General features: G+C 43.5%; 1 protein-coding gene across 4 annotated transcripts in view; it reads right to left on the bottom strand.

Moving 5' to 3' along the window:
* The window catches only part of UVSSA (UV stimulated scaffold protein A), a 110,676-nt gene that overhangs the window by 1,051 nt on the left and 88,253 nt on the right, over positions 1-21,372 (bottom strand). For 3 of the 4 annotated variants that reach the window (XM_050947593.1, XM_050947592.1, XM_050947596.1), the window contains one exon: positions 7,640-7,829. In XM_050947593.1, coding sequence (XP_050803550.1) covers positions 7,640-7,829 — 190 coding nt within the window. Of the gene's footprint in view, positions 1-5,061; positions 5,640-7,639; positions 7,830-21,372 lie in introns of those variants that run through there. The other variant, XM_050947594.1, reaches the window with a different exon arrangement.

Raw genomic sequence — 21,372 nt, forward strand, 5'->3', positions numbered from 1 at the left:
TTCAAAAGGTTCCCCAAATGTTTTACTACTACATAAAGGAAATCTCTTCATCCCTTCCCCTATCCCACTTCTAAGATGGAATATGGCAGCTATTTAACTCACACAAACACTACAGCACCTTAGAAAGAGAGTGGAGGATAATACCTTGTAAATAAACGGTTACCTACTGAGACACTATGCCCCATATTCTTCATAGAAATAGTGTTATGATATGAATATGGAATAACTAATATGTTTTACGCAAGATGGGTCATGTGAGGTATCATTGGAAAGGTTATGATTTACTGAATGTGATTGGATAATCTGTATTCATGTATCATTTCTGTAGCTGATTTTAGAAATATTGACTATGTAATAATAACAACTTCGTTTTCATCTGGAGAACACCCACCAGAGTATGCAAACAGCCTGGATGGAAGGACAATTTACATATGGTAGGAATCCTTTGAGGAAGGACAATAGGACTTTGAAGATACTAATCTCCCTCCTTCCTGAGAAGTTTCCTAAGCTGCTGCTTTGACACTGCAGAGTCAGGTGATCATGTCACCTGGAACTGGACATCATTTTGGACTTCTGATATTTTGCCACTGAAAGGGGGTGGGGTAAGGGTGAAAGTAGAAATAGGGACTTACCAGTATGGGGCTGGGTTGGGGCCGGCTCTGGGATTGGGGGAGAGGGGGGCGGCTCAGAGCCAGCCCCGGCCTGCCCTGTATTGGTAAGTGTCCTCCCCCTACCCTGCCAGGGTAGCAGCTGTAGCCAGGGGCTCCGGCAGCAGCTTAAAGGGCTTGGGCTCGGCCGCTGCTACTACCCTGGGCCCTTTAAACCATTGCTGGAGCCTCCGGCTGCCACTGCTACCTGAGGGCTCCGGCAGCGAGGCTCCAGGGGCTATATAAAGGGCCTGGTGCAGTAGAGGCAGTGGGAGCCCCGGCCCTTTAAATAACCCCTGGAGCCCTGCTGTCCCAGCTCCAGCAGCGGGGCTCTGGCGGCAATTTAAAGGGGCTGGGGCTCTAGCTGCTGCCTGAGGAAGCTGGGCCGCACCGGTACGGTGCACGGGCTTTTGCTGGTATGCCATACTGGGGCGTAACAGCTTACTTTCACCTCTGGGGTGGGGGTCAAGTTAGGAAACAAAGGATTCCCACCATATGTAAATCTTATTTAAGGATGGGGAGTGAGTTATCTTGGTTCTTCTCCACTGCCTCCCTGCCCGGGAAGGAAGGAAGGAAGGAAGGAAAGGAACTAAACTTGGGGGGTAGGCGGCAGGGGCTGAGCCCGGTCTGGGAATGGTGTTTGGCCCGTGAAGGATATACCTGGAGTTTTAAGCTGCAAGCAAGAGCTGTCTGTCTCCAAAGAAATTCTGCAACCTGCTTAACACAACATTTAGGGTGATAGGATGAGAAATTATTATTTGTAGCTAGTATTCTTTAGCACATCAAGCTTAGTTTGCACGTTTTGTTTTATTTGCTCAGTAATCTGCTTTGTTCTGTTTGCTATCCCTTATAATCACTTAATTTATCTTTTATAGTTAATAAATTTGCTTTTTTGTTTATTCTAAAATCCAGTTTGTGCAATTCATATGGGGGGTGGGGTGGAAAGCTGTGCATATCTTCCTACACATTGAGGGAGGGAGCGAATTTCATGAGCTTATGCCGTATAGATCTCTATACTGAGCCAGACGATAGAACTTTGGGTTTACACTCCAGAGGGTGTGTGCACCAGAGTGCTGGGCAATTCCCTGAGCTGAGTCCTACACAGAGCTGATTGCAGACTCTGTGTGATTCTACAGCTGGGTGTGTCCTTGTGTGTGTACATGCATGCAGGACAGGGTGAGGGAGCCCAGACTGGTGGAACGGGCCGGCTCAGTGGGACCCCAATACATCAGGTGGCACCCCAGAAGGGGGTGAGGGAGGTCCAGCCAATCATACCTACCTTTCTGTAACTGTTCTTCGAGATGTGTTGCACGTGTCCATTTCAGAGTGTGTGCGTGCACCTCATGCACAGTTGTTGGAGAACGTTTTCCCTCAGTGGAACCAGTTGAGGCAGCTCTGTTGCCACACACCACTGTGTGCTAGTATGAGAGGACAGAGCTGCCCCGACCCCCTCAGTTCCTTCATACTGGATAAACTCCAATAGCGAGAGGAAGGAGGGTCGTGGAATGGACATGTGTAACATCTCCAAAAACAACAGTTACAGAAAGGTAGCTAACAGTTTTTTCTTCCCTGGGTGCTTATTTGTGTCCATTCCACTACAAGTGACAAACAGACAGATAAACATGGAGGTGGGATCAGAGTCTACCTGAACAGCAATTGTAGGACAACCCGTCCGAAACGGTCCTTGCGCTGATGGGAAATGGCATAATGAGAAGCAAAAGTGTGCACTGATGGCCAAATTGATGCTTTACAAATGTCTGTAATCAACACTTGCTCCAAGAAAGCTGCTGAAGTTGCCTGCGCTCTAGTGCAACGTGTCAATACTCTATCTCTTGGGGTTATATTAGCCTATTGGTATCATAAATTAATGCATGAAGAGATACAGGATGAGATTCTCTGAGTGGAAATTGGCTGGCCCTTAGCTCTGTCCACAGTTGCAACAAACAACTGCATGGAGGATCTTAAGGACTTAATATGCTCCAGGAAGAAAGCTAAAGCCCTTTCTCATATCCAACAAATGACATTTCTCCTTATCTCTATGAGCATGGGGTTTGGGGAAAAACACTGGCAAGCAGATTGGCCATTCCATCATGTTAACCAGGCACTGAAATGGGCCTGAGGCCCAGCCTTGACTGGACCATTGCCCTTTAAGGGAAGGCCAGTGCTGCAACTGTTGCATGACCCATGGTCTCCAAATACCTGATGGAAGGTATGCCCTCTGCCTTGGATGGGGCACAGATGAATGCATCTCTGAGTTTGAAAAGAAAGAATCCAAAATGTTTGACAACAGTGGGGGTGGGGAGCAGAACCAGATAGGACTTGGGGATAAGCAGCCCAAACCTGGAGATGGCAGTACTGGGGATATCAATGGAGGCTTGCCTTTTGATTGCACTGGCCTTACGGAAGCTTGGCGGATAACGGTACTGTGGGTCTCTGATGCAGTGAGGTAGGCGCTGTAGACATCGCTACTGATTGTAAATCTTTTTGCACTTCCAGGGATACTGATATCAAGAGGCTAAGCAGGTCCCTTGCAGATGGTTGGGAGTGGCAATGACGGATGGCTCTACCACAGAGATCTTCAGGGGCACCCTCAACAGACCTCACACAGGCTCCAGAGGCAGTGATCCCTTTTTAGCTGAAGAATGCTAGAAGTGAGTGAGTGACTCTTGCCAAAATGTCTCGAAGAAGCTCTGCCTCTATTTGGCTTTGGCACGGACACACCCAAGTGAGACACCGAGCCTAAAAAAGGGACGAAGGAGTTGCAGGCATCTCCAGTGTACTCCATACTGAGGCTGATGTACTTGGGGTGCTCTTCATGTGAGATAAATCTGATGGAGGGTGAAGTGCTGCATCCATGAGTAAATATTTGAGGCTCGCAACTTTCTTTGAATGGGGCTTAAGTGACAAACTGCAGGATGTGTTTGTAGAACCAGGGCCTGGTCCTCCAAGGTGCTTATTGAACTCAGTCAACAGAGGGCACCCAACATCTTGCAGGGTCATGTCTTAGTGTTATTCTGTTCTATCTGGGTTTTTATACACAAACTATCTCCATGGTAGCTGAGCACCATGAGATGTACTTTAATTGCCCCTGTAGAACTCTAACTGCTTCACTATGAAAACTATTTTGAAACCTCTGAAAACGGAAGAAACTTTTTAATACTGCTTTTAAATGGACAGGGTAAAGCTCTTCTCAGCAGCAGTTGTAACAGACGTCAATATTCTGAAATAAACACCTTGAAAATAGTGTCCCTTTAACAAAAACTCTACCAGCAAAGTTAACAAGGATTGTAGCTCTGTTCTTGCCAGAATAAGAAAAATGTGATCATGGTTTTGCACTTAAAATATTATCTAATTGGTAGGAGAAAAGTGAGTCTTTAGCACTGCACAGTGGCCTTGACACTTTCATGTCATGTAGGTTTTACATTAGCACCACTCGGTTGTGCAATACTGTAAATGAAATGAGATCCCACTCTGACGATCTGTGTGCAATTTCACTTAACTTTATTGGCAGACTAGAGCCTGGGTTTATCACCTGTACATTTCAAGTAATTTGGGGTTGTTATAAAGAGCCAAGGTTATCATCTTGTTTAGTGCTGCAAACCATGAAACCTATTAAAACATGACAGGTTTGATTCCCCACACCTTGCGCACACACATACTCAAAATCATTAGCACGAAGCACAGTAAACTAAAAACAGCTTTTTAAATTTATTTTGTAAAGGCTGATGTGAAATTCTGATTAGTAGAACTTTATGGCTTATTGACTTCTCTGACGAAGACCAGATAATGAGAATTTCATAGAAAATGTGCCATTTTTTGACCAAAAGCCAGAAAAGCAATTTTTTTTTTCTCTTAGTTACAATACCCACTGCATCAAATGACGGAAAATGCAGAATTTTAAAACAAATGCTATCCCTTGGATGGTGTTTAACTAACACAATCTGATGTTCTGGACATAATAGTCCAGCATCAGTGGTTTTTTAGTACTTTGCCTCTTGAATTGATAATTTGGTTACTCTGTTTCACTTGCGTTGGTCACACCAGTCAGTGTCCGAAAGTTTCTAGGCACATACAACTGCTACCCTGTTTGAAGCACGCTAAAGTTTCTCTACCCAAGTTCTTATATGGTACCCATCGTCACAGTATCAGAGTGCCTCACACGAGAATAATCTCTGTAAAAAGAAAAAGGTCTAATTTCCTCCTTAACAAGACTAAAACTAAGTAAACAGATTTGTAAGTCAGGATGATGGGATGCAGCCTTCCACTGGAAGTCTATGACAGCAGAGACACCTCCCCTGTCTGTGGGCATGTCTTCACTGTAGTGTTAGCTGAAGTTAACTTGCCTCGAGTGAGAGCAGTAGATGCAGGCAGTAAGTGAAGTTGATAATATACAAATGACTAATCTTAATCTTTAAATATATATGCACACACATCTGCGCACACATTGCTTATTTTCGGACCCCTGACTGATTTGCCCTCTTTAAAGAGAAATGTGCCAGCCTATACTCCCTTGTCCAGACAGTTTCCTATGCCGTTGGCAAAAGTGGCCCCAGCAGCACCAGAGGGCAGCAGTGACTGCCTGAATGCAATAGGTTGGAGGAAACGGGAGAGGAATGGAAACAGTATTGTGAATCTCCACCCAGGCCTCTCTCTCAGCAGGGCATGCAAACTCTCCAACTCTCACTTCTTCGGAAAAGGGTGAGAGAGACAGAAGATTCCCCTCCCTAGAAGTATTAACAAAGGCCCATTGGGATTACAGGAATTTGGGCTGGGGACGGAGGCTCAGCTTCACTGCTTGCTGGTTGGCACTGAACTCTCCAGCTGTGTGCTACTCTCCTGCACCAGCTTTTCACCTGGTTTGCACAGCAGAGGTGCTTTTCCCCAAGTCCCTGAACAGGAGGCTGGGATGAGAACAGTAGAAGCCCAGGTCACAATGCTTCAGCTCCCTTCATGTTGTTTGTGCTGCTACTAACATAAGACGATGGGACTGGGCTATAAAAGTGAAGAAAGATTTTCGGGGAGGAAGTTTGAGTGAGAATGCAGAAACTAGCTATAAGTTTCAAAAACAAACCAGTCACAGAGTAATATTTTTAAAAGGTGAAGTTTAGGGGGAAAATTCAGCAAAGTCTTAACCCGTGAAAAGTGACTCTGTAAAAGATGTTTTCCATGTTTTGCTGGTGATTTTCAGATCCCAGCTGTCCAACTGAAAGGTTTTTGCCAGCCCTGCAACACAACCTGTGATCTGAAAGTCAACCTGAGTTCTCTCTGTGACCTGTATCATCACCACCAATAACAATTCTGTAACTGACATTCAGCTTATGATTCTGTGGATACATGAAACAGAGGCTCCAGCTCCTTCTCCCACAGCTGCAATGGCTTATTAGGGCTAACAAGAATAAACTCTAGTACATTTATTTGTGTCAGGGAAGTAAGCAGCTAGAACTCTGAATATATGCTAGGGGCAGATCTGTTGAGAAATGCTCTATTTTTACCAAGTACTTTTCAGACTATAATGACATTTCAATTACAATGGAGAGTTACTAAGCCTGATGAATACTAGTACGTAAGAACTAATGGAGGCTACTTGTAGTTTTATTCTGGGTGCCTGAATGGCCAGCATGTCTCTTGTCAGCTAGGACTTTAGGGGAGAAGATCAGTAACCAACCTTTCCTCCCAGGCTTGGCTGCTTTGGACCAAATTCTTATTTATTATGTGACACAGGCACAGGTTTAAGTTTACTGCATAGATCTGTACAGCTTTAATTATCTTTAATTGCTTATTTTACTAACTGGTTTACTGCACATTTAGTGGACCCCAATGCCTAATTCTTTACTAAGGTAAAGAAGAGCAACAGCAAAGCAGTGTGACAGCCTGCCATAAGAAACAAAGGAGGGAGAACAGAGTGTGACACACTTTTTCCCCCCTCCTTGATAAGACTAGTAGAGAAATTGAAGACCATTTGAGACACATTTCCTTTAGTCTTTTACTTCCATTTATACTCTATAGCTTGACTTTCTTCTCTATCACTGTTCAACTTCGCCATTTACCCTTGCCTACTGACCACTTTGTGCAGCCTGGGATGGCTAATAGATGTGCAGCTACTACCCTCCTTCCTGCCACCCTGCAAAACCCTTCCCAGTTGAACTACTGCTCTGAGAAGGAATTGAGTCTAGGAAATACAAAGCCTGGTTGTACACTCTAGGATCTGGTTTGTCCCAAATCACAAATGTTGTACTTCTGTCCAGCTAAGGTATAGCTGGGGTCACAGTTCAACTCTAAGGTCAAGAAGATATGGAGGATGGTAACATGGGAGGCGAGAGAGAAGACATGGCCTTCCGGAAACCTAGCAAGTGGTCAGAGGTCAGGGGAGATCAGCCCAGTAACCAGTACCAAGATTCCACTGCAGGCAAAAGCAAAACAGCTCAAACATAGGCCCTTTTACTGGTCAATGCTGTTCACCCTTACCCCTGAGCACACCTCTAAATTGTTTGTACCAAGAGGAACATCCTTTATTTTTAGACTTACATTACATCTAAACTACTGAATTATAAAGAAGTATTGGGCCAGATACTATAGAGTTACATCACAAATTCTGGGTTATGAAACTGAGGCTACAGAAATTTATCCCATGTCATCTGAAACTCTCTCTCTCTCTCTCAAATCCTATATATCTTGCAAGTACATTCCAGAGAGGAAGCACAATGCCACACAGCAAGAGGCTCAAGGAAAGCAAGCAGAAGACTTATAAATGGCCTTTATACAGTTTTATAAATGCCAGTGGTGAAGTGTTCCCTGAGGAATAACCCTGTTCATTAGCTTATTGTTTCCCCATGCACCCACTCTCTGGCAGACAGAAGGCATCGTTTTTCTGCAGCGAGCTGTGAGGGCTTTTTCCTTGCTGCTTGTTCAGGTGGAAACAGCTACTAAAATCAAAATGTTAAAAAAGGCAATGAAGTGGGGGTTGGGGGTTTCAAATAAGGTAAGTATCTTACTTATTGAAGACTTTCTTCTCCAGACGTGAACGAGAAGTATTAGCCTCCTGTTTCAAGTCTGTCAGATTTGGATATTTCCTCTTCTTCCCTTTGTTCTTCCCTCCTTTTCCTTTCCCACTGTATCTAGAGGATCCAAGATCTACTCCAGTAGCTACTTCAACCTCTCTCATGAATTCTGGGTCTTGCCACTCTGTTTAAAGAGGAAAAAAAACAACATTTTAAAGATCAGACCACCCCATCTAAAACTTGCAAGTTTCCAGTGGTATTAGGCCCTGTTCACAAGGAGGGCAGAATCATGTTGCTGCAAGGATTTTAGTCTGAAATCTAAGTTATATAGCCTAATGGGTGCAAGAGGACTAGTCTACAGCACAGATCTCTGGGCAGAAATCCTGGCCAAGATGATTGGGCATACTTCCTAATATCAACCGCGGTAGCTAATACAGTTCTGGATGTAAGGCCTAAGTCAACTTCTTGTAAAAGAGCAATAGCAGAATTCCAGGGAATGCACTTCACAATGGAGAAGTAGCCTAAACACTGAGGTTATTATTATTTAATCTAACAAGAAGCTGCCAGTCTGAGCTCACAAGTTTATGATGTAAAGTAAATTTTGGAAAATGAATTTAAAAAAAATTGCGCCCAGGATATTTCATGTTTGGAGAAGAGTGGTTGCTTAGATATGCAATAGCATTTCCATAGTCAGGAAGTAAGATTACTTCAAAATACATAGCTAATTTCGGACAGACTTGATAGCACACTCTAAGGAAAAGGAATATGATCTTGTTCTCATCCTCTCAATATTGAATCTGGAAAAGCCTTCACTTCTGAAATATCCCACCATTTCAAATTTAAATTGTCTAAATCCAACTTTCTTCTTCTTATAACAGCACTAGAGTCAATTTAGCACTGTCAGAAACCTCTGTTGATATTTTATTAAAGCCTTACAAGTTTCAGAACTAGAATAACTGTTAACACTACTACAATTAAGTGCCACAATAGGAAAAGGCCTAAGTAACCTAGATTGTAAATAAACTCTTAGGGGAAGGGACTGTCATTACTTTTTGGCACAGAATCTAGCATAATGAGGCCCCGTCCTGTACTGGGGCAGTAGGTGTCAGTGTAATATAAACAGATAGGATTATGGTGTTGGTCAGGGCAAAAGAGACATAGTCTACATTTGAAAATAATTCAAATTCATGGGAAAATTAATCTTAAAATAGAAAAATCAAGTTATGGATTGGAAACAAACTAGTGCAAGTATAATTTTGAAAAGCAGCAGACTGACTAACATGCTAGAATCCCGGAACGCCAGAGTTCTAGTTCTCTCTCTGCCAATAACTTGTCAAATAGTCTTGGGTTTGTCACCTAACCTTTCTTGATCAATATCTCCATCTGTGAATAGCAATAGCACAAGGGTGACATTAGGTTTACTTAACATTTGTACAGAGCTTTGAAAAAAATCAAAAGGTGCTAAATTTTATTAATAAAGAAACCTATAATTTCATTTGTATACCTTAAGTGGTCAAGAACTATGACAAAAATATAGGTTATGCTGTTTCTGGTAGGTCAGAGGTAAAATATTCCTCTTAGTAGCATTAAAATGATACAGCTCAGGAGTATTAACTCATCTATGCAGGGAAAGGATAGATCTAACCTATCAATTTTATGCACAGAAAAACAGAGTGAGATTAAAATTATGAACAAACGAAAGGATGAAGAAAGCAGAGCTGGGAATGAACTGAGAAAGGGACGTATAGAGGGAGAAAATAGAACCCACACAGTTGATAGATCAGAAGACTTCACAGAGTTTATTTTTTGAAGTGAAGGAATACAGAGCAGCACAATTCAGATACAGGAACGATTAATCCAAGATTAAGGAAAACTGTCTAAACAGTTTATCTCCCAGTAATAAGAAGGCGTCACAGTTTAGGAACCCAGTGAATGGAGCAATTGTTTAAACACAACGAAAAATGCCGGCATCCAGTAGAGATGAAATGAGCATTTGAGTAAAATGAAGGAGCAATTTAAAAGCCTTTGAGAAAAATCAATAGAATGCCAGGGAAGAGCAGCCTTTTTGAGCATTGATGGGCCCCTAAAGCTCTTCATACATTGTTACTGAGTTTAGCAGCAGGGAAAAGAAAATTACACAGTTTGCAAGGGTAGGAGGGAATCAATACTGTAGTTAGTAAAGAGATGCTATTTCACATCTGACTGGCCAGCGGCCTGCCTTCACCAGCTTGTCCTGATACCTGTTTGTTAACAAGTCACTAAGGGCTGAAAAACCAGATACTCTTCAGGGTTGACACAAAAAATAGGCACTTAATTTGCTCCTGTGTGCGAACTATTGGAAAAGGATGAACACTGCAGATTAGGGGGTCAGTGTAATCCCTCATGATTCATTGTTTCAGGGCCAAAGAGCTTAAAGCACTGTTTTGTGAAGATATGGCTGGAATCTAATAGTTTAAAGTAAGTTTTAATTTAATAATGTTCAAGCCTCACTTTTCTAAAATATCTCAGTAGTGACCGTATTGCCAAGACATACACTGGTCATTACCATATGGACTATATTACTTTTTCATAATTGTTTTTCCATTCAGTCATATGGGGATAAAAATTAACCTACCTTCCAGTAGAGTGAAGAACATAGGAAACCCGTGATTTGAGCTAGCCTAAAGTTTCTGATAAGCAGAGACTTCTTGGGAGTACCTATTACAAATTCATGCACTTGAAATCAAAAGCAGCAAACATTAATTAGATCTATATACATTTAAATAAAAGGAACCAGATTAGTTCCCTCAGGAAGTCTTTATATTCTGGCCTGTATTAGAAATTACTAGTAAAGGACCAATTTTGTACTTAAGAGTAAAATAAAAACAGTTTAATTTGGCAAGGGAAGGGAAGTGTTTATTACTTTAGAACAGTAAAGGCACCTTTCCTTGGCCCTAAAAAAGTAACATCTTATTTACAGTCATCTTTACAAACCTGCCACTCATTGCTTAAACATCCTGTTCTTTCAGCCTTACAAGCCTAGTTAGGAAATGGACAGAGCTACTGGAAAAGGTGGAATAGGTGCATGCTATTCCTGTCTCCTCCACAAACTGTTGTTGTACATAACCGCAACACCCAACACTCTCAGGGTCTTTGTGCAATGAATGAACTACACTCTTGACCATGACTGATCCTCATTTTGCAGTGTGTGGTCACTAATGTGTGGAATCACAGTACCAACTGTAAGAACAAAGTATGTGTAGTATCAGGTGGGTTATTTTAGACTCTAAACTACCTTGTGTTGTGAACATGTGCACAATCCTCACAGCTACACTGACGTGCTTGGTAATGCTGTTACAAGTCACTTGCAGGAAAGACATGACTTTTTAAACATTGGTTAAAACAATACATCAGATCTTAATTAAAAGTCCTTAACTATGGACAAGAATTAATGAACCAAATACTAAGACCAATGAGCAAATATGCTCAACAACAGTTAATACACAGACATTAGAAACTTTCTTTAAATTAAATGAATGGAAGTTTTGGCCAGCAAACTAAGTGCCATAGTTTCCTTAGCTTCCCACCAGACAGGCAGAGAATGGTGGGCAGAAGGGAGTTCAGTTTGACATTTCAGCTTAAAAATGATATTCAGTAGGTCAGCAAAGTAATGTCAGAACAGGAGTGGGACTCAAGCACACATCTTTCTGGGCCAGAGGTGAGCATGTTACCAACAGCACCACACTGACACAGTAATAAAAATCAGTATTATGTCTAGCCTAGAGGAATGTCAATTTCACAGAAAAAAAATCAATAGTTTACAGTTTGAGTGATTTTTTTACACCAGAGCATTAGGGCTGGTCTACACTTGAAACGCTACAGTTGTGCCACTGTAGTACATTAGCATAGACATTACCTGTGCCAATTACAGGGGTTCTCCCACTGGCATAGTTAATTCACCTCCCCAAGAGGCAGTATCTAGGTCGACAGAACAATTCTTCCATTGACCTACCGCTGTCTACATTGGGGTTAGGCTGGCTTAATTAAGTCACTCAGGAGTGTGAATTTTTCAATGCCCCTCAGCAATGTAGCTGGGTTGACTTAACTTTTGAGTGTAGGCCTGGCCTTAGGTTCTGTTTCTAGTTTGAAACTAGCCTCTCAAGAGTAGCTACTAACATAACTCCCTTTCTCTGTCTGTAGATTTTGCCAGAATTAAAATAAAGAAAAGTCAAAACTTTAAAAAAAACCCACAAAACAACCACACTCTTGCTATACACAAATCGGAGCTATTGGGTTATACTTAGATGTACCTTTATGCTGGTTAGCAATTTTTGGATATTAGGTCATGATGGCCAACTACTGTTATCTATGCTTTGAAAAGAGAGTTCCAGGGGAGGCTAGTGGCTGAACTAATAATATCGAACAATCAAAGAATCATTGGATTCCAGACTCACTTCAAATAAGACACCAACATACCAGGAATACATATGGACAAGGCACACAATCTTTTCCAGTTTCAGAAGTGCTATTTCTGGTATTACTAAGCAGAAACAGAAGCATAACTATACTAGAGGTGAATTCCTTGCAAACTTTCCTCCTGGGAAGGGTAAATAAAAATGTAAAGTTGGGAGGAAAATACCAAATACCTGCACTAAGGCAATGAAAACACAGAACCAGTATTCATGATACCACAGTGGTGTAGATGCTATAGTGATATCACCATGGTACATAGATGTAGCACCTGCTACAAATCAGTATTGCTTCCAGTTGAAACGTTAGCTCGCTTTAATCAGAAATAAAGGAACAGCTGCCATCGAACGTTTTCCAGGAAAATGGTGTAACTCTATGTAAAATGTGAGCTCCTCAAGAGGGTTGCACCGTATCTGTATAGAAAGTGCGTAGTCCATTGTGAGTGCTACTAGGTATAAGCAATAAACAAAGATCTCATATAGAGTGAGAAGAGGAACATTAAAAATACTGATTTTAGAGTAGGCACCATACAATAACAATACAATGAAATGCAGCAAAGAGTCCTGTGGCACCTTATAGACTAACAGACGTATTGCAGCACGAGCTTTCGTGGGTGAATACCCATTTCGTCGGATGCATGAGACGAAGTGGGTATTCACCCACGAAAGCTCATGCTCCAATATGTCTGTTAGTCTATAAGGTGCCACAGGACTCTCTGCTGCTTTTACAGATCCAGACTAGCACGCTACCCCTCTGATACAATACAATGAAATGAATGTATTTAGTTATGTATTTCATACAAAAAACTACATTAAAAGAATATTGTGGTTGCAAAGTCAAGCACTCAATGAAATGCCAGAATTAAAGTTGCCCTTGCAACAATATTCAGGCCCTTTGCACGTGTGGCTTTCATATACACCACACAGGACTTCAGTGAAGGAGGAAGAAATAGGCCTCTTCTCCCGTAGGTATCAGCCCAGTGCCTTAAACACAAGAGAACAGCCTCTCTCCTCTTACAACTTGCTGCCTCATTCACTGTCCATTGTGTGCATTAAATGAGGCAGGGATCTGATAGGAAAAAAGTATGTAATCATGTAATAGAAGACTCATGATGCATACGTGTAAGAGGGCTGAGTTAGGGTTCTACGGAAAACTTTAATTCTAGCATTTCTTAACTTCTGAGGCCAAGTCTACATGACAGCACTATATTGGCGCAGCTGCACCAATGCACCACTATTGCGTGTCTGGTGAAGACGCACTATGCTGACAGGAGAGTGCTCTCCCATTGGCATAATTACTCCACTTCTGAGAGGGGCAGAAGCTACGCCAGGAGGAAAGCATCTCCAGCCAACACAGCGTCGGTGTGGACAGCGCTTAAGTCGATGTAACCTGTGCCGCTCAGAGGGGCGTCTTTTTCAAGAAAGTTACATCAATTTAAGCGGTAGTGTAGACCAGCCCTGAATATGTGACTTTGTAACCTTAAAATTCTTTAAACATAGCTTTTTGTATAATTTCCTAGCTTTTTTTGAAGTACAAATGGCAAACCATAAATTCCACAGTGTTGAACCATGGGCGAGGACCTTTAGACCCACAGTATTATCTCCTGTGCTAACAACGAGTGGAACAAAAGTAGGCTGTTACTCTCTGTGTGGCCCTTTCATTGATTTAGGGAGGAACACATGACACATGCTTTCATCAGTATTTGCTAAGCAGCAGAGAAATGTTAGGAATTGGGAATGTTGAGTTCTATTCCTGGTTTTGGAGAACAGAATGGTCTATTGTTTACCAACAGTACAGTCATGCACACATATTTGGCACATTCACTCTGAAAGACAGTGTAGTTTAGTGGATGAGATTCAGATTTGCCATATTAGGACCTGGGTTCTATTCGCAGATCTGCCAGCAATGACCTTGTGCCACCTCTCAGTTGTGGCCTCCTGACAGAGACATACGAGTTCTGGCTCAGTAATAAGGCTTGTGAAATGCACAAATAGAATTAACAACACTCATCAGTAGACACCGCTGAGACAAGAACTCCTGATCTCCTCTTGGCTCTGAACCCAGCTAAGGCATCTTTTTGACTACAGCACAATCCAGGTATCAAAATTTCAAATTCCTGCTCCAAACCCAGGTTCAGTTTGAGACAGAACAAACAGGAAATTTCAGCCCAAATGATTGCAGTTGGTAATGTTATAAACAACTGAAATCAGATGGATTAAAGCAAACCAGGGCCCAAGGTTTACCCTTACTTGTGATGCCTGACTACTACTCAAGAGCCATCTGCAGAGGTTGTCAAGAGTCCCTCATCTGTCTCTTTTTAGGTAGACTTGCCCTTCCCTTCCACTTTCCCCACTTCATCCCTCTGTCTTCAAGATTTTCTTCATATCTATGAGGCTAGAGACTTATTTTTTTAAATGAAGGAGAGCAACCTCTGAAGAGTGCTATCCTATGCCTGCTCTGGAGCAGTATTGTGGGCATTTCTTGTGCAGGTAAGTGGTGAACAAGTCTATTGTTGGTGTTCCCCATCATCGGAACATGTCGAGTCCATCTCCCATTCACGGTTGTGTAGAAACTTGTGGCTGAAACTGTCCGTTTTCATGTTGTGCACTCCTGGTAGGTAGGCTGCTGAAATTGTAACACTGTGGGAAATGCACCCCAGATCCACAGTTTTACTGCTTCCGCACAAAGGGAGGGTGATCTGGTGCCTCCCTGATGATTTATGCAGTACATACACGCTATGTTCTCCATCATGACTTTCGTGTGTGTGTCTCTGATCAGTGGAAGGAAGTGAGAACATGTGTTCCTGACCACTCTGAATTCGAGGAGGTTGATGTGAAGATACACTTTGGAGGGTGATCATTTGCTCTGTACTGTGAGGTGGTTGAGAAGTGCACCCCACCCTATAAGGGATGTGTCAGTGGTGAGGAGAAGGGACAGAGGAAGGTGTGCAAATGGGATCCCCATGCAGATGTTGGCCAGTTCAAGGATTGGTTTACCTTGGCGGGTAGCAATAGTGGTTTGTCCAGGCTGTCTTTATTCAGTTTGTAAACCGAGGTGAACCATGACTGGAGGCATCTCATGAGAAGTCTAGGATGAGCTATCACAAATGTGCCTGTGGCCCTGTGACCTAGAAGATGAAGACAATGTCTAGACGATATTTGAGGGCTGGTTTGCAATGTCTCTATGAGAATGGAGAGACTGAGGAATCTGTGTTCTGTAAGAAATGCTCGCACTCGGACAGAGTCGAGATCAGCTTCTATGACTTCTAATATCTGTGAATTTTTGTATGTTGATTTGGTAGGCCCAGGTTTGTGAATAAAGTCCATAGTCGTACAGGTAACCCGCTGAGTTTTGTCGAGAGCGCCTCCCTTAGAAAACCATCGCTCAAGTACGGATAGATCATGATCTAGGTGGGCTGCCACTATAGATAGGACTTTGAGGAATACTCTGGGAGCGGATGAGAGGCCAAAGAGGAGTACTCTGTGTAGGCAGTGGTCTTATTTTAGGGTAAATCTGGGATATTGTCTGTGGGATGGCAAAATTAAAATATGGAAATAAGCATCCTCAAGGCTGATGGCTGAGAACTAATCTCCCTGTTCCGATGCTGGAAAAAATCGCTGCTAAAGTGACCATCTTGAATTTTTGAGGCTTGACTAATTTGTTGAGTGCTCTGTGGTCTGGTACGGGTCTCCAATCTCCCTTTTTCTTGGGTAACAGGAAATAAGAGTAAAAACCCTTTGCTGTGTAGATGTTGAGGTACGGGTTCTATGGCTCCTACACTGAGGAGGTGGTCTCTCTCTTGTTGTAACAGGTTCTCGTGAGAAGGTCCCTAAAGAGGGATGGGGAAGGGAGTCGGGGGAAATGAGGAGAAGTCAATTGAGTACCCATCACGAATATTCTCTTGCACCCACTTATCAGATATTATCCATTCCCAGGTGCTGCGGAACAGGGCGAGGAGATATCCATAGGGATGCAAATGCTCAGACAGCATTAGATGGTGTTGAAGGGGTGGTCTGATGGCACCCAGCCAAACCCATCAAAACTGATGTTTTGAGGTGGATGGTTGGGAAGTAGGTTATGGGCCCAATAGTTTGCACATTTTGAGAACCTAGATTTCTTCCTTTGTGGCTCATACAAGTGTTGGGTTGAGTAGTGTGCCAAGCAAATTCTGAATGAAGGCTGAGGACTGTATTTTCTCTTCTTCCCAGATGTGTAAATTCTTAGCGACAAAAGAGTAGCCCTGGAACCTAAGTGTACGGAAGGAAGGATCCATCTTTTCTGTGAACAATTTTGTGCCCTTGAAGGGAAAGTCCTCCATGGTTGTCTGCTCTTCCTTGGGGAAGCCCGATAAGTGTAGCCAAGAGGCTTGCTGCACCACAACAGCAGTGGAGATGGAACATACCGCCATATCAGCTGTGTCGAGCACTAATTAAAGTGTTGTCCTGGCTACCAGTTCTCCTTTGTTGAAGATGGCTCTCAATTGATCTCTGTGAGATTTTGGAAGCTGTTCAATAAAGGAATTGAGTTTTGAATAGTTGATAGTCATATTTTGCCATTAAGGCCTGGTAATTTGTGATGTGGAATTGAAGCGTGGAGGAAGAATAAGCTTTTCTGCCAAATACGTAGAGGTGTTTCCAAATCCTATTACAGAGGGTGGATTTCTGATGTTGTCAACCTCTGGAGTGTACCACTTCTTCAATTATCGAATTAGGGAGTGGATGGGAGAAAATAAATTCTGTCCCCTTCACTGGTACATAATATTTCTTATCGGCCTGGTTACAGGTTGGCTGGGCCGATGCAGATGTCCGCGATATAGTTTTGGCTGGGTCCAAGAGAGCCTTGTTGATGGGAAGAGCTACTCTTGAGGAGGAAGAGGAGTGCAGTAATTTATGGTGTGATTATGTAACCTCCTGTCGTGGTAACTGCAGTGTGTTTGCCACTTTCTGAGCTAGGTCTTGAAAAAGTTTAAAGTCATCCGCTAATGATGGTGGAGGGAACATCACTACCTCAATCTGGTAAGGAAGATGAGATGTTAGTCTGAGGCACAACCTCTTCCTCAGTGTTGACCTTCTGTTCTTCCTTCATCTCTTCAGGAGGCTCTGGATACAGAGGCAGAGAGAGGGTGCCTCATAGGTTCTTGGTGGGCCATACTAGAACTTCAGGAGGCATGATGTCTATATGCCTACCACAGATCTCAGTAATGCCATTGATATGGTGGGAAGGGTCCCAGTGGTTGGTACCATGCTTGACCATACCAGGGAGGCTGAAGGTCAGATTGACAGTATGGCGAGGGAGGTCCAGATTGGTAATGGGCACAATAAGGTACTGAAAGGAGTGATGGGAGACTACCTCCTCCTGCTCACTATCTGACTCCCCACTGGAGACTGGGGCTGCACAGCCTGATGTCAAAGGGGAATCTGGAGCTCAAGGCAAACTTGGTACCAGGGCCTTGGTACTGAATAGAAGAAACTCAGGAACATGAGACACTGTGAGGTCTCTTGAGTATCTGAAGTCTTGTGATGTCATAGATACCAGTATCTGTGGTGGTTAATGCCAGGACAACTGTACTGATGGAATTGGTGATGTAGTTTGGTTAAATGATCCAACTATGTTTGGCATACGTTGACAGTACTGACGTCATTGTCTGCACCAATGGAATCTTCCCCAAGGCAAGGTCTTTGCCTCGTCCAGTCAGTACTAGCAGCAAAGAGTCCTGTGGCACCTTATAGACTAACAGACGTTTTGGAGCATGAGCTTTCGTGGGTGAATACATGCATCTGACGAAGTGGGTATTCACCCACGAAAGCTCATGCTCCAAAACATCTGTTAGTCTATAAGTTGCCACAGGACTCTTTGCTGCTTTTACAGATCCAGACTAACACGGCTACCCTTCTGATACTTGACACCAGTCAGTACTGATGTTTCATTGCTTGCGGCCACTGGGTCCCTTAGGCAGTCCAATGTGCTCTTTGGGACAGCTTCAATGCCATCAGTAACAATGATACTGAACAAGTTGGTGATCTTTTTGGGCTGATTCGGGGTATGCTCTGAGGACTCCCGTTTTAGAAGCCTTATGTGAATAGCTGATTGTTGCCTTTTTAGGCTCACTTCCTTTGGATATAGAGGGCTGTGGTGAATCTTGAGGTGGGTCTGAAGGCGGTTGGAGAGCTGCTTCCATTAGAAGACAAGTATCAGAGGTGTAGCCATGTTAGTCTGGATCTGTAAAAGCAGCAAAGAATCCTGTGGCACCTTATAGACTAACAGACGTTTTGAGTATGAGTTTTCGTGGGTGAATACCCACTTCATCGGATGCTTGTAATGGAAATTTCCAGGGGCAGGTATATATATGCAAGCAAGAAGCAAGCTAGAGATAATGAGGTTAGTTCAATCAGGGAGGATGAGGCCCTGTTCTGGCAGTTGAGGTGTGAAAACCAAGGGAGGAGAAACTGGTTTTGTAGCTGGCAAGCCATTCACAGTCTTTGTTTAATCCTGAGCTGATGGTGTCAAATTTGCAGATGAACTGAAGCTCAGCAGTTTCTCTTTGAAGTCTGGTCCTGAAGTTTTTTTGCTACAGGATGGCCACCTTAAGATCTGCTATTGTGTGGCCAGGGAGGTTGAAGTGTTCTCCTACAGGTTTTTGTATATTGCCATTCCTAATATCTGATTTGCGTCCATTTATCCTTTTCCGTAGAGACTGTCCAGTTTGGCCGATGTACATAGCAGAGGGGCATTGCTGGTATATGATGGCGTATATTACATTGGTGGACGTGCAGGTGAATGAACAGGCGATGGTGTGGCTGATCTGGTTAGGTCCTGTGATGGTGTCGCTGGTGTAGATATGTGGGCAGAGTTGGCATTGAGGTTTGTTGCATGGATTGGTTCCTGAGCTAGTGTCACTAAGCTGTGGTGTGCAGTTACTGGTGAGAATATGCTTCAGGTTGGCAGGTTGTCTGTGGGCGAGGACTGGCCTACCATCCAAGGCCTGTGAAAGTGTGAGATCATTGTCCAGGATAGGTTGTAGATCCCTGATGATGCATTGGAGGGGTTTTAGCTGGGGACTGTATGTGATGGCCAGTGGAGTCCTGTTGGTTTCTTTCTTGGGTTTGTCTTGCAGTAGGAGGCTTCTGGGTACACGTCTGGCTCTGTTGATCTGTTTGTTTATTTTCTCGTGCGGGTATTGTAGTTTTGAGAATGCTTGGTGGAGATTTTGTAGGTGTTGGTCTCTGTCTGAGGGGTTAGAGCAGATGTGGTTGTACCTCAGTGCTTGGCTGTAGACAATGGATCGTGTGGTGTGCCCGGGATGGAAGCTGGAGGCATGAAGGTAGGCATAGCGGTCAGTAGGTTTTTGGTATAGGGTGGTGTTAATGTGATCATCACTTATTTGTACCATGGTGTCTAGGAAGTGCACCTCCCGTGTAGATTGGTCCAGGCTGAGGTTGATGGTGGGGTGGAAGCTGTTGAAATTGTGGTGGAATTTTTCCAGAGTCTCCTTCCCATGGGTCCAAATGATGAAGATGTCATCAATGTAGCATAGGTAGAGAAGGGGCATGAGTGGACGAGAGCTAAGGAAGCGTTGTTCCAGGTCGGCCAAAAAAATATTGGCATATTGTGGGGCCATGCGGGTGCCCATAGTGGTGCCACTGATCTGGAGATATATATAGTCATCAAATTTGAAATAGTTGTGTGTGAGGATAAAGGCACAGAGCTCAGCAACCAGTTGTGCTGTGGCATCATCAGGGATACAGTTCCTCACAGCTTGTATTCCATCTGTGTGTGGGATGTTTGTGTAGAGAGCCTCTACATCCATGGTGGCTAGGATGGTGTTTTCTGGAAGGTCACCAATGCCATGTAGTTTCCTCAGGAAATCAGTGGTGTCACGGAGATAGCTGGGAGTGCTGGTGGCATAGGGTCTGAGTAGAGAGTCCACATATCCAGACAGTCCTTCAGTGAGAGTGCCAATGCCCGAGATGATGGGGCGTCCAGGATTTCCAGGTTTGTGGATCTTGGGCAGTAGATAGAATAACCCTGGTCGGGGCTCTAAGGATATGTTGATTTGTTCCGGTGTTAGTGTAGGGACTGTCCTGAGTAGATGGTGCAGATTCCTCAGTGGGACCTGAGGGAAGTGGCCTGTAGAATTTGGTATTGGAGAGTTGTCTTGCAGCCTCCTTTTGGTAGTCTGACCTGTTCATGATGACAACAGCACCTCCTTTATCAGTCTCTTTGATTATAATGTCAGGGTGGTTTCTGATGCTGTGGATGGCATTGCGTTCTGCACGACTTAGGTTATGAGGCAAGCGATGTTGTTTTTCCAAATTTCTGCCTGTGCACGTCGGGGGAAGCATTCCCTGTATAGGTCCAGACTGTCATTTTGACCCTCAGGAGGAGTCCATGTGGAGTTGTTCTTCTTGTGCTGTTGGTGGGAGGGTAACTGTGTATCAGTGCGCTGTTCAGCGTTGTCCTGAAAGTATTCTTTGAGTCGGAGACGGCGAAAGTAGTCTTCCAGATCGCTGCAGAACTGTATCATGTTGGTGGGGGTGGCAGGGCAGAAAGAGAGTCCACGAGATAGGAGAGACTTTTCTTCTGGGCTGAGTGTGTAGTTGGATAGATTGACGATATTGCTGGGTGGGTTAGGAGTACCACGGTTGTGGCCCCATGTGGCAAGTAGGAGTTTAGACAGTTCTTTTTCCTTTGTAGAGAGGTGAAGTGAGTAATGTAGATCTCCTGTCTTATTCTAGTGAAGTCCGTTTGTATAGAAGTTTGGTTATTAATGAGAGTCTCCAGGTTGGAGAGCTTTTTTTTGATGTTTTCCTGTTTGCTGTATAGGATGCTGATCAGGTGGTTCCTCAGTTTCTTTGACAGGGTATGGCATAATCTCTCACTGTGGTCTGTGTAGAATGTAGATAGCAGTGGATTTTTTACCTTTAGTCCATTTGGTATGATGTCCATCCGTTTGCATTTGGAAAGGAAGATAACTGTCTGTATTTGTGAAAGTTTCTTCATGAGGTTGATGGTGCCACAGGATTCTTTGCTGCTTCATTAGAAGACAGTTAAAGCCTCAGCTCTCTGTCCTTCTGGGACCATGGTTTCAACTGTGGCATAAACCACACTTCTGGGGAAACTCTAGGAGGCAACGGACACAATGTAAATGTCCGTCCATCACCAAGATGGCTTCTTTGCAGTTGAGACACCTCTCAAAGCCTGGTGAACTGGGCATACTCTGTCCTGGGATGGTCCACGGACAAGGGAAAGAGGAAGAGGTGAATAAAAATTGAAATTAA

Source organism: Gopherus flavomarginatus, chromosome 3, assembly GCF_025201925.1.
Source record: "Gopherus flavomarginatus isolate rGopFla2 chromosome 3, rGopFla2.mat.asm, whole genome shotgun sequence".
Lineage (NCBI taxonomy): Eukaryota > Metazoa > Chordata > Testudines > Testudinidae > Gopherus > Gopherus flavomarginatus.